Raw genomic sequence first — 14389 nt, 5'->3', positions numbered from 1 at the left:
TGTCGAATTCTTCGCACATAGACAGCATATATGTACAAGAAGCATATAACACTTATTTCTTGAACTGATCATCTGGATGGACAATGTGTTAGGATCATTATCTGAATGCGCTCACAAAAATGCATTGTGAATGTTATTCTAGTTGTCTGTTATTTTACCACACGAGATGTGTTCTGCGGATGCCTAATTGAAAACACATAGGCACACTTTGACTTTACAAACCATTAACGCCAACAATTCGTAGTTTTCTGCCGGGACACATTGTGCCTCTTTACGAGTTTGGCGGTATTCTGGCAGTGGATCAGCTGAAACGCCGGCAAACCCAATCACTGTTAGCGCCACCTGGTCCTGTAGAGTTACCATGGGATTACAAGTGGTGGTAATTCCCCATTTCTGTAGTCCACGCGATGGGGATTTTTGGTGGATTTACAGGCGGCAAAATTACTGCATGGTAAATCAACCTATTTTTGGAGGTAAAGTGGAGGATTAACCTCCAGCAACAAGCTGGATCAGAATCTACCACTTTTCTATGAGAATCGGCAGAGTTACTATGAATTAATTCCACAGACAGTAAGTCCACTCAAAAAATGTTTTCCCTGAATTATATATATGGTTATAGAATCACATTTTTCTGACCAACTCCCCCAGGTGAGGCAATTTCATTAAAATAATGTCTGGTTCATGGGAGATCAAACCACACACATAAATTCAGAGAACAGACCCGCCAATTCCCCAATCTGGATACGTCCCTCCAGCGGACTTCAATGTCATCTCAGTATTTTATATACAAGAAGGTTCTGAGACCCTAAACGTTCGAATTCCTGGTTTTTAAGACCACATGCGAGAGATGGTGAGGCTGATTTGGAAACAGAGAATGAACTGAGATTGAGGCAAATCATAACAAGGATAGAGGGTATTCTGGGAACATTGGCTTGCACATTCTTATGAAGGTAACTGATGCTCAGCTATCAAGAGGAGCACACACATAGTTAGACCTTGGTCAACACTGAGAGTTTGTTGGCAGCATCTGCTTGCAAAACCTTCAAGGAGAACCAGGACTCAGAGACAAAGTACTGGTAGCAAGCGGAGATGACACCCAGCTTCCTTCATCAACCTAGACAAGCACCATTCCAGGCCACCTGGAAAAAGCTAAAATGAAAAACAAATATAAGAAAAACAGATGGGGTTGAGCAGGGGTAGCAGGACTAAAAGATTCATGAAGTTCCATTGAAGATGAGTGATGAGAACATTTCAAGTGCCATTGTCTCAAGTGAGAGCGAAAGAGTGATTAATCGAAGGAAAATTATGCAGCGTGGACTGAAGAGGTCACACCAGTAGGAACAGTTCAGAGGGAAAACAAGACATCTGGCATTTATCTGTGAACACTAAGAAACTGAAAGATCGGAGCAAAGAATGATGTACACCATGGAATTAATAGAATAGCTTAAGATGCAGTTCTTGCAGCTGAAAGGGCTAAGGAAATCACAGAAGAGACCTGCAAGTCTGAGGAAACCATGGAAGGTTAGTTAGCTACTGAGAAGAGGGAGATGGCTAAGGTGGCCGTTTTGGAAAGGATTGGCCTTATGAAGCAGTGGCAGAGTAGGCTAGTCAGATCATCTTCAAACCACCAGAACCGTTATTGGCCTTAAAACCCCATAAGGCTTCCTATGTTTAGATTTGTCTGGTTCAAAACTTACAGATTGCACCGTTGGATGGCGGATAGTGCATAAAACCTTTTAAATAACGCAGAAACTTTGAAAACATCTGCTTGTAAGACCAATACAAACGGTGCTGGTCACAAAGACCACCACGGTCTCCCAAAAACTCAAAGGAAGGAACTACCTGAAAATGGGTAACGTAAGAGAGCATCAGTCTACCCTAACAAAGTAAGTACATTTGGTGAAAACGGAAATGAGAATCAGGCCTGATAGACCATTCATGAAATTTTCAATAAAGTATGTATATGACTTTCACCATATCTTTACTCAAGGAACCATCCTCAAACAATCGGAATGACTAAGCAAAACCCTGGAAGAGCCCTACGAAATAAACCCAGGTAAGGAAGACAGAAATCACACTTATTTCTCCTTGGATAATAACAGATCCTGGAACTGACTATAAAGCAGCACTCAGGTTATATAGAGAAAATACCACCTTCCATTTTCGATATTTAAGAATAGGACACAGGCTTTAATGAACTCCAAGTGTCACTAAAGTTCCATATGAACAGATCTTTTAACTTCACATTCAAGGAGAGCCAAGGACCAGGTGATCATTTGATGTGTGCGTGGAAGTGCACAAACCTACCCTGGTTTCCAAATCTGGATCCAACATTGGCAAGAAGTATACTCGCTTGATGTTGCCTTCATACCAACTCTACCCAATATCAGCTTTGACCAAGCAGGAAGAAGCTATTGGAAAGGTGATCCATTTGCATATATTAGAGCATGCAGAGTTATCTTTACAGTGACTCGATCCATCTAGCCTGTTTCTGCAGGAATCAGTCAGAAAGAAAACCAGTCCAGAAGAAACGAAAGTAACACAGCAAATGCATTTCGGTATAACCAGAAGTAAAGGGAGGGTATGTGACCAAGTGACCTCCTGTTCATCATCACAAAGATCTGGAAGTGATATTGCAAGTTCTCAAAGCCAGGAAGAACTCTTATGAACATATCACAGCGTCAAGTTTCCCAGAACATTGAAATCACCAAACAATGAATGACGACATCTCCAAGAATCCCCCACTCTCATAGAGGGAAAATCTTGAGTGGGTCTTGGAAATTAAACTACAGATCGAATGGAAATAGGACTATGGGGAAACCATAATTACCCCCACAGACGTACCTTCCTAACACTGAAGAACAGGATTCTCTTGGAGGAAGATAAAGGACAAGGATGGCTCAGCTATCGGGAGGATCGCTCAGTGACAACGTGCTCGCCTTGCAATCAAGACGACACAGAGCCATACAGGTTCGATCACCGGGTCTGCGTTTAGAAACCTCTGGGTATTAAGCGCATTGTACATAACCTATCATATCATATCAAGAGAAAACCCAGCGAGCGTATGAAGGTGAAGTCAAAGAGAAAACCCAGAGAGCTGAAAAGGTGAAGTGAAATAGCAAACCCATAGATGGAAGGAAGGTGGAGAAATAGAGAAAACCTGCAGAAGGGTGGGAGGAGGAGAGACACAGAAACCGTGGAGAATTGTAGGGAAGTGGAAGGGGAGAGTACCAAGAATATGGACAGGAGAAGCTTATCCCAATGGGACAAGAAGGCGAACCAAGCAACCTATAACCAAAGACGAAAGACACATGCTGTAGCCCAGGAACAGGTAGAATCTGTGACCTGTGAGAAGGCAGGAGGAGAAGAAGGTGAGCAGGACCCCTTGTTATCCAGGGAAGAAAGGCAGAGCTTACATCATATGAGCAGACAGAAACTGTGGCATGTGAGATGCAGGAGAAGTAAAGGCACAGTGCAAAGAGAAGACAGAGAGAGAAAAGGTCAAACCCCAGGCCAAAGAGAGCACATAATTGGGAAAGGAAGATGCTCCAGCCAAAGAGAAAGTGAAGAGAGAAAAGCCTGAGGAAAAGTCACAGGAAGGAAACGTCTAAACCCCTGCTGAAGAAAAAGTGGAGAAGGAGGAGAGGCTGAGGCCTGGGAAAAGGGTTATAAGCCAGAAAAGTGTTCTGGATACTAACTCCCGGAGTGGACAATTTGTCATTTGGAGGCTATGTTACATTACCATGAGACCGACATCACTATTAAGTACTGACAATTCTGAAATATTTAGAGACTGTAAATGTCGACTCATAAGGCACTAAAATATTGAATGGATTGCTCAAGATCACACACTGGTTAAATGGTGAAGCTGTCATTTGAGCCGAGCCTGGATTTTCGACACTTGACCACATTGTTTCCCCATTCCTTTTGTAAACTAGGCGCAATTATGTGTAGATACTTTACTTTTAAAGGCTACAATAAATATTACACTGTTTTGTAGAGCTGACTTTGAAAGTACACAAATCAGAAGGCAAACAACACGGCAAGATTTTTAAAAAATATAACCTTTTTATGCAAAAGGATTAGCATTATAGCTTTATTGTCTGCATTGTAAATGGCAATCTACAAGTACCAGAATTCTTATTGATATGAGCATAAAGAATCTCAATTGTCTTTTACTGTATTTCTAAAGATGCATTTACACCCAACAAAACAAACGGTGTGATAATCTCTCCCCTTATGGTGATTGCTTGACACAGACTTGCAAATTGTTATTTATGATATGAAGAACACTTGAAATTCTGTAATACAGCAAACCGTTTTTTGTGTCAACGAAGAACATCTGAAAATAAGCTCACCAGAAACTAGTGGCTTTGCTCCACTCTCTCTTGTCTGTAGCCTCTTTGCTAAAATTGTCAACATTTAAGTATGACCAGGCAATGGGCTGAAAATGCAAGTAGAGTGTGAGAAGGGAAAACTTTTCACAATAGACCGTGCAGTACTATGCAATAAGATACAATTATCTGTCCTGGAACACAGTATCGTCAAATGGCAAGGCCGGGAAATCAGCCTCAAAACTTTGGTTCACATGCCTCCATTTTGTTGACATGACCTTCTCTCATAATATCACCCTCATTTAGCAGGATCAAGCTCTTGGCCTGCACCATACAGAGGCTATATTAGTTTTTATAACTGGCACTCTGGTGCTGGCACGTTGTTCTGTAGCATAGTAGATGTTACTTATCTCAAGGTTTATATACTCAAGTCTATCAACCTGAGAAAGAGGTGAGCCGGAGTAAGCCTTGTTGGGATTTGGTACTGTGATCTGGCATGTGAACACAGATCTCTGAAAGAAGTGCTCAAAACAATGAATTATTTTCTTAACCATCGAAACACTCAAACTTATCAAAATGCATAAATGTATGTCTGTGCCTGGCCCCATTTGATGTAAGGTTCCCAGGCAAGCTTCCTATCCCCTAGCCGACTAGTGCGAAGACAACCGTGCACACCAGAGTGCCTATGTGTTTGAAAGGACTTCACTTCACACACTGTGCATGCCTTCTGTAGAAAAGAACATGAAGCATGCCCTGCACGTAGGGAAATAATTCAACTGCTTCAGTGTTTCGTGTTTTAATTGTACTGTGAAGGGAACTAATTTGCTGGAACAGTGCCCCGTGGTTATAGCCTGTGTTCTCCTCTCATCCAATCTCTCCTATCTTTCAATTCCCATGCCAATAGTTTTGGCTTATAGGCAGTGGTGCGCTTATAGCGACACCTAACAGTCAAAACTAAAAATGAAGTTGTAAAGAGTAGTCAAACTGAGTGTCCTGTTGAAAAACAGTGCCATCACACAGTATGTTAAATGATATAGGTTCTATGAGTACTAATTCACAAACAATGTTTTCTTATTCACTGAAGTTGGTTTTATATGTAAACACTCTTCAATGTAAAATATTTAAAAATTAATGTATTCTCTTTTCTAGGGGCCACAATCAGTGTGATAGTTGATATCAATATCACCATGGCGGTAATTGTATCTGCACTGATTGCCACTTTGTACACGCTGGTGGGTGGACTGTACTCGGTTGCATACACCGATGTGGTTCAGCTGTTCTGCATCTTCTTCGGACTGGTGAGTGATGCCTACAAAATGTGATTCCATGTGAAATGTGGCACATTGAGATGCAATGCAATGAAAATGTTTCTTGTTCGATAATTTGAATGTAACACTCTAATACTGTGAAGGGCTTGTCTGCACAGAAGTAGAGAGGCAATGATATCCCTTGGAAACAATTGCCTTGATGACTGTGGGCTTTGTAAATGCTCAAATATTGGTAATGTCAGTCGGTTAAACGTTCAACCTTGTAGATCGATTATTGAAAATGTACCCAGCATCAAGCCTTGATAGAAGGACGATTGGGAAGAATGATTAATACTGTAGCCAGAGACATTATACTAATATGTATTGATTGTGGAGGGATGGGGGGGATAGGAGGGTGTTTACCTGGAGGTAGCTTTACAGAAACAGCCAGCATTTGCATTATAGTTGTTCATACCACAGGTTCACCATTTTATAGCACATGTAGATGTCACTGCACATACCTGTATTCGTCCAAAGGGTATCTGTAGTCGCATTGTTTGTATATAGTTGTATTTTAGAGGTAGGGGAATATTGCTTCACCCCGAAACACCTCTTTAAAGTTGTGAAGCTGAACAGAGCAAACCATAAAAGGGTACTTTAATTGGTAGGGGTGTACACTAGGTGGCGAAACCCAGCCAAACTGATCACATGGAGTGAGTCTACGATTACCTTTGATTTTTGGCATTCCCACAAGATCCCTCTGAGCCTGCAGTCATCCCAAAACTGTGCCCTGTGATATATTGGGCATGTGCGGCATAGCGGCCGCCCACGCAGAATCATCAAACGCCCTTCAGAGCTTTGGCTTGCCTATCCGAGACCCTGATTCTCGGGGGAGGCTTGGTGGACAGATCAGCCCACTTTCTGTTTCTCTATGATTTGTGTTTGATTGTTTGAGGGAGGGGCAAACCTGATCGAGAGAGATGGGGAGAGAGAGAGAGAGATGGAGAGAGAGAAAGAGAGAGAGAGAGACAGAGAGAGACGAGAAATCAGGAGAGTGTATGCTATAGCAACTGAGAATATTTGTTTTGTGTTATTTTATTCCCTTTTTTCTGACATGTTATTGTGTATTGTGCTTGTTTTGTGACATTATGTAAATTCTGATTCCCCCTGGAGGAACACCTGGTGGGCATCTTTCTGATTTCCACTCTCCTTTTGTCCTTCCGCCCCAAAAAGTAAATACATATGAACATTGTTGTTTTATTATCCTATTCCCTTACACCACTCAAAAAAGAGAACTAGAGAAACCCACTTTGAAACTCTTTCTTACTTCCAGCCGAAAACCCTTGTGAAAACCTTTTATTTAGTGCCCTGCACAATTGCAATAGAACAGGTGGATCTCGGTAGGAGCATTTAATATTTGGGTGATAAAACAGGTTAGCAATAGGAGATGGAATAAGAGCAGATAGAGTTAGAGGGATAGCAATAGGAGATGGAATAAGAGCAGGCAGAGTTAGAGGGTTAGCAATAGGAGATGGAATAAGAGCAGACAGAGGTAGAGGGTTAGCAATAGAAGATGGAATAAGAGCAGGCAGAGTTAGAGTGTTAACAATAGGAGATGGAATAAGAGCAGGCAGAGTTAGAGTGTTAGCAATAGGAGATGTAATAAGAGCAGGCAGAGTTAGAGTGTTAGCAGTGGGTGGAACAGGAGGATCTGCCAATCTGGAAGGCCAGCAGGGGGCGGAGTGTGAGGAGGCAGCAATAGAGGGGAAACAGTAGGAGGAACAAGTGGAGGCATAGATGGAGGGGCAGTAAGAAGTGGAACATGAACAGGTGGATGAGGGGCAGCAGGTGGATTAAGGAGTTGTGAAACTGGACGAGGTAGAGGCAAGGCCGGACGAGGTTGATGAGGTGGAGGAGACATGGCAGCAGTGAATGTTGTTGAATGAGCAAGGAGAATAAACACACGAACAGTGGTTGATGTGCGATATGCATTTGTAGTTCTGTGTTTTATTTACTTCTCTATTCTTCCATATCATCGTCATATGTGTTATAGTAGTCTACCTTTTGTGTTTTTGCGCTGTATATATATGTTCACAATGTCTCCACAAAAAACATCGACATTTTTGCCAGGAGAAATGTTTGCAGGGACATTATTACATGGAACCGAAATGTGTTGATGGTACATGACCCAATGGTCCCATCTGGAGGCTGCCTGGGCTGTCATGGCTTACAAGCAGGACAGGAACAGGCAGTGGATCAATCTTGTAAGATCAGAGGCAGGGGGCCTCTGAGAGAGCTCCAATCCTGGGGTTGGTGTGAGAGAAGATGGAGTCCCCAGGAGAGGTACTGAGGTGTCCAGTTTCTTCTGGGTTGTCGGAAGAAGGTGCACATCTCGAACATTTTAGGAACTATTAGTTGATCACATTTGTGCTTAAAGGAAAAGTGAGGAAAATCAGATGATGGAAGAGGGACATGTGGGCAGGCCTAACTGATCATGACACCAGGTCCCCCATCGTGGCCTGCCAGGCAAGGGAGGTGTAGAAAGGTAGCATAATCAATGTGAAGAGCAGCACGCGTAGCATTGTCTTGGGAGAAGATCCAGGTTTGACGGTGATCTTGGTGCATTGATATGGTGATGAGAATCCAAACAGTCAGTGATGAAAGGGGGCTTATTGCAGAAAGATTGGTTATTCCACGGCCTACAGATGAGGTTAGGTTGGGTTATGGAGATGGGGGGGGCAAGGACTGCTGGGTAGAGGAGTTTAGGCCTGGTGGTGCTAGAATGAACAGAATTACTCTGCTGCTTTTTCTGAGGGATGTTTTGGTAGGACTGTTAGGAAAGCAGCTGGTTTGGTATGCTCATATCATATTCACCTTTCAATGCCCGCTAAGATAAACAAATAAGGTAATATTCCCTACAGTTGATAACATTTAAAATAATATTGCCCTAACTTTCTCAGTTTCGGATACTTAAGGTTCTAAGCTTTGACCCCTTCATTACGTAAGCCTGTGAGTTTAGTTTTCAAGAGGATATATGTGGGTAATTATCGATCATATTCCCCATATTAATTTCAGCTCATTAACTTGCCTATTTTTTGCCAGGGATTTTGCACTAGTTAATGAAATTAGATTACATTGTAAAACTAGAAGCTCATAATATTTTACTTTAAAACATACTTCAAACATACTCTTCAAATTATATTGTTAAAAGCAGGAGATATTGCTTAATTGTTAAGGTAGAAAAGATAAGCATATTTTATGACATGGTCAGGCTATATTTTTGATTGTGTACTCTTAAATGATGTATATATTGCACACCTGCAATCTTTCTTGATCATGAATCTTGATAAGCATGCAGTAATTAACGCTTTTCTTTCATCCACCATCTAAAACAAGGATGCAGTCATTTGGCCCTCCAGATATGTTGGACCACAACACACATGGTCTTGTTTCTCTGTACTGTCACCTATCACATATTCATCTCCCCGGTCTCTCTCCCTGACCTTTTCTATACATCTAGCTCCCCATACCATACTCAGGCATCCAACCCTTCCTTTGCTCCTATGGATCCCAGTGATCATGCACTTGTTACCTCTTCAGCATTCCTGTAGCCCACTCCTATCCCGGGCCGATTCCTCTGCAGTCCTAGTCCACATGGTCAATGCTAAGGGATCATCGCAGTTGGTTCATGACAGATTATAGACCTCGGCATCTCAAGTGAGGGAGCCTTGTAAGAGTTATAGAGAGTTCCGGCAAAGGCAAATGCCTGATTAGCTATTTAGGTCTTCCACCTGAGTCTAGTCATCTATCTTCTCAAACCAAAATATTTCATCAAACTATAATACCTGATGAGAGATATGAGGGCTGTCGCTGATTATAAGCCTTCAGGCCCACCTGCAACACTTCCATAGCCTCTTAGAGCAGGAACATCTAAGTCGAGGAGTTCAGATCCTCCCAAAGATGAAGGACTTCCAGTTACTGCAATGCTCACTATTTAAGCTGCTCTGCACAGTTTGCACGTCCAATAGCATAATCTAACTCCCCCAAAGCCTGACCTCTGGGGGAAGATATACCATAACGCCATATTAACATTTTCTTGTAAGACTTCAACAGGGCATTTTCTGCACTCTTTGAAGACTGCTATCCTTCTTGCTCCTTTACTTCAACGTACTCATGTGCTGAACCCTAGCACTCCCATGACATACAACAGCCAGGATCAAATAGTCTCCTCAGCCTTTGCCACTTGTGCAAAACTAATTGCCCATTCCTTCCTGCCTCTTTCAATGAATCCCTCTACACACTCGTCTCTGCACTCGATTCTGCCAAGTGCCTCTACTACATCAACCAAACTCTTCTCTCTGCTCTTACCCTCCTGAAGAGGAAGTGCCAAGCACGATTCGCACTCCAGCCACCCCTTTTGAAGTACCAGGAACGTTCACGCTGAAATATGTGACGTATGATGAACAAATAAACCAGCAGAGAGCCGCAGTTGAGCTCTATCCAGTACCTTTCAGAATAACAGCACCTATTTAAGTACCAACAGCTAAGAGAACCTGGACAGCAAGGTACCCATTGAGAAAACCATATCAACAAGTGAGACAGAATGGCAATTGTCAGAGTGTAATACCCAAAGAAGTTAAGAAGATGCTGACGGAAGACAAAAGGTGATGTCATAAGAACCCAGACTGACGCACATATAGAAGATATACCGACCCGAGAATGATGACAAAAGAGACGAAATACCATGGATAAGCGACATCCTGAGCCTAAAGGGAAACAATTGATGTCAAGATGTCAGAAACATATGGCATATGCACGATGAAGTTATTCAGTTAGTTTAAACATGTACAGATGCAAGAAACCGCAAGAAGCCAAGAAATTGTGGGGCTTGCTTATGCTTAGTAGTAAGATACATATATCTAGCTCAAAGAGCACATTATATAAGCATGCTTCCACTACGCACAAGAGCAGAATCAACCAAAGGTTACTAAAGGTCTCAAAAGGAGAGTTTTGCAGCAAACAAATCGAGAATTAAAGACGGAGAGAAACTCAGACGAAGGTAACCATGCCAAGAAGCCAAAGTCATATCAGATGGAATATGCCAACAGTGGATACAATTAAAGAGAAGAAGAACAGAGTATCCTGTTCAGAGAAGGTCAAGATAAGTCACAGATGGCAGACGACTGGCAAAATTAAATCAAATACACAAAATTGCATGAAGGAAAGGCCAATTTCACGGTGTCAGAATCACATGACCAGGCAATCAGGAAGGGATGAAACTTTCACACCTAGGCATGGACATTTGCCATACCCAGACGCCTTAACTTTCCCAGACCAAGAAGAAGGCTCGAGGCCCCTTCACTGTCTCAATGCTTCATGTGTGCCTCAATACCTCATGTGTGACTGTATCCCATTTACTATTGTAATGTTCCCAGTCCTCTGATTCCCCAGTGGATCAAATGTGATTGTATATAGAGTTTCATTTTGAAGCTCTTCCCACTATCCTATTCAATACAAATAATTACAAATGAGAACAAAAGTGCCATATAGCAAAATTAAGAATAAATCCTTTATTACCTCATCGTACTCTGTGACAGTACTCCTCATAGAACCTAGCCAAAGGCGCATCACATCACCCATTCATGGGGAATGAGCTTTGTCAAGGGCTGGCAGAGAGGTCTCCAAATAGCATTTAGCAGAATGCACACCCTATGCATACCATTGCCTCTTGCCTCCTGGAGAAGCAATAGAAGTGGTATTTGCATATCCCCATGTGGGCACCCGACAGGCACTGATGATGGTGAGCAGGATCTTGCCAACTATATAGGTGCAGGTGACATTGACCTTCATGCACTATCACCTTCCAACACCCAGGTGCTCCAACAATGCTGGCATGCCACGGATGGGCAGCAGAGTCCAATAGGTCTTTGCACGTCAGGCGGTGGCACTGTCAGTGGCAATGGGTAATGCAGCACATTTGATCATGCAGCCTAGGCAATCCAGGAAATTGAGCAAATGGTGGGGAACAGACATCATGCCCACTTCTGGGCAGTGAACGTCCTGGCTACATCAAATTATGTCCAGAGAAGGAAGCGTGCAGAAAGCAGTGGGGGACATACGCCATCATGTTCTGGAATTGCCAAGAGACCGCAGACAGAATCCACTGCCATACGCTTCTCCACATTCCCCCTCCACATGCGTCCTCTCTAGTCAGCAGCCCTAGAAACATTCTGCAAGAGCAGCTGAACTCGCCTTCTTACTCCCAGCAGTCATGGGACACAGCCATGTCTAAAGTGTCATTAGAGTGTGTGCGAAGTCATCTCATCATGAGTTGGGCTGTATCCCGGCTGGAATGCCGCCCGACTGTAATAGCCCTAGCACTGACTGGTCCGGTGGTGTTACCGCTGGATCATGGGTTGGGTGTTTACGGTAAATCCCCATTCCCCATTCGGTCCATTGGATTCAATGGGGCATTTTCAGTGCTAATTATGCAGGCTAATACAGCCGGCAGTAATATAGTCGAAAACAGTGGATTTTCACCTCCAGAGAAACAGCCCATTCAGTACCCTACTCGTGATAGGGCCAGCCCTTAAATGCGGCGGTAATACCGTTACCACAGCATTTAAGGGCTACAGCCCAACTCGTGATGAGGCCCCTCTAGAGAGGGAAAGGGAACATGTTTTTTTTTTGTTGGGAAGTTTGACTTGAGAGAAGAAGAGGGTAATGATGAATTATATAATAAATAGTTCTTTTTTATTTATAGTTATTAAATATGTGGTGTTGTGTTAAACAAAATGATAAGCGTAAAGGGAGGACATAGAGGAATTGAAATGTAACTCAAGCCTTAAAAATGAAAGGTTTGTAAGTTCCTGGTGGGTGACTCACCCATCATGGACACAAAGCGCCAAATGTTAATGTCGGTATGTTATTCACCTATTCTTCAGTGCAGCAACTGCCTACTGGCTTCTCTGCAACAGTTTGAGGCAGACACACAACTGTGTATCACTCCAGAAAACGTTAGGGCATTGATCTGTCATTAGGGATCTTCGAAAGAAAACTGATCACTAATTGATGTTGTCGGTGAAGGATGCCCATTCCATAGACGGATGCCTGTATTCTGGAACTCCTGCCACCCGATCAGGCCATTCTAAACAGTTTAGGCTGTGTCAGGAGTACCATTTGGGAGCTGATATTATGGGCAGTGGTATTGTGTTTATATCTGTCCAGTTGATCAGGTGCCATACTACGGTCAATGGATCATGCATACACTCTTAACTGGGCGCCAGTGCAATGATGTTATGGCTGTAGCTGCTCTATGGCTGGTTTGTGTGAATATCCATGATGCCATGTTTTGACATCTCTGGAAGACGGGCCACTCACTCACAAATGTCTCTCGAACCTACCACCTAAATACTTGGTCGACAAATTCTCATTAAACATCTCAGCCCGACCAAAAAGATCTTCACAATTACACTGTCTTAAGGTCCCTAGGTTTAAGCTTCAGAAGGCAGGGGGCAGCAGCTTCCAGGTTTTAGCAGCAACACTGTGGAACACTCTTCCATTAGCCCTAAGAGCAAAAGTCTGTTAAATTAACTTCAGGAAACATATAGAAACGTGGCTTCTCACCTAGGAGACATAATACTGTTTGTTGTAGGTCCTATTATCCTGCCTATGTCTGTACCTACCTGTGATGTACCTCAATGAACCTTGCACTGTTTCAATGTATGTATACTGTATAACTTGAGTAACTGTAAGCAATATAACTAAATGCGCCCAGATACCTATGGGTTCGGTACGCTATATAAATAAACAAATAAATAAATAAGGAACGCCAGTCATTCCATAAGTAGTATAGCTCAATGGCAATGCACTCATCTTGGAAGCAAGACGACGCAAAGAAACACAGGTTCAAATCAAATATGGGGCTGCTCATGTAAGAGCATCTCGTGATGTTCCAAGGTATGGCGGTGCAGAGGGAGATGCCACTCGCAATTTTCCTGTGTTTGAGATGCAGAATGAGGTGATGGGGTTCTTGTCCGGCCTGCAATGTGTGACTATTGTCCATTGTCCCACTTGATCCTCAGCGAATCCTGTCTTCTCTCCTCCAGCTGCTTCAGATGCCTGGCTATGTCCACTGATAACTAGAGATCATGCATTTTTAGGGTCAATACTCTGATGCACAGCATGTTGAGCCATTGGGTCCCTCCACAATTTGTGGACCTTTCACACCCTTGGCAGGTGATATGCTGCACCTGTGGCTGACTAGTCCCACGCTTGCTTGCAATGCCATCCCCATTTAGTTTAAGGTACATTTATGAGGCATTTGCCATGATTTTCAGGGAGTGTTTCAACTCTTAATCATGCAATAAGTACTGCATGTAGCTTTGTTGAATTATCTATCAAATGTAATATTTCAGGCTAGCACATCTGGTAAAGAAGGCATGCAATAGATATGTGTAATCAAGCAGAAGGTACAAAACAGGCATGATTTGAAATATATTACTGACATTTTTAACATTATCATCAAACTCATAATGACCCCCCACCTTGAGTTACCCTCAAGGATGTCTGGCACAATATTATCCTTATCTTGGATGACCTTTGGGAGATTAACCTCCTGGATACACTCACTTATCTAGCACCTGTCATGAAGCAGAGTGGCAGTCCACAAGGAACACACGTGTAAGTAACGTTGTAAGAGTTTATTTCTAGCAAATGAAAGAAGAGACTTAAACGCAGCCATAAAATAGTACATCTCCTCCTTGGATTGGAAAATAGTCAAACAAAATGCCTGGATGGCTTCTCCCT

General features: G+C 42.8%; 1 protein-coding gene across 4 annotated transcripts in view; it reads left to right on the top strand.

Moving 5' to 3' along the window:
- SLC5A7 (solute carrier family 5 member 7) overlaps window positions 1-14389 on the top strand; it is a 373145-nt gene that overhangs the window by 281526 nt on the left and 77230 nt on the right. For all 4 annotated transcript variants that reach the window (XM_069636887.1, XM_069636890.1, XM_069636886.1 and 1 more), the window contains exon 5: window positions 5484-5632. In XM_069636887.1, coding sequence (XP_069492988.1) covers window positions 5484-5632 — 149 coding nt within the window. The remainder of the gene's footprint in view (window positions 1-5483; window positions 5633-14389) is intronic.

The sequence above is a fragment of the Ambystoma mexicanum genome, chromosome 7p (genome assembly GCF_040938575.1).
Source record: "Ambystoma mexicanum isolate Mex_15411 chromosome 7p, UKY_AmexF1_1, whole genome shotgun sequence".
In the NCBI taxonomy this organism is placed as follows: Eukaryota; Metazoa; Chordata; class Amphibia; order Caudata; family Ambystomatidae; genus Ambystoma; species Ambystoma mexicanum.
The sequence above is the reverse complement of the archived record's forward strand: the minus strand, read 5'-3'. Positions and strand labels throughout refer to the sequence as shown.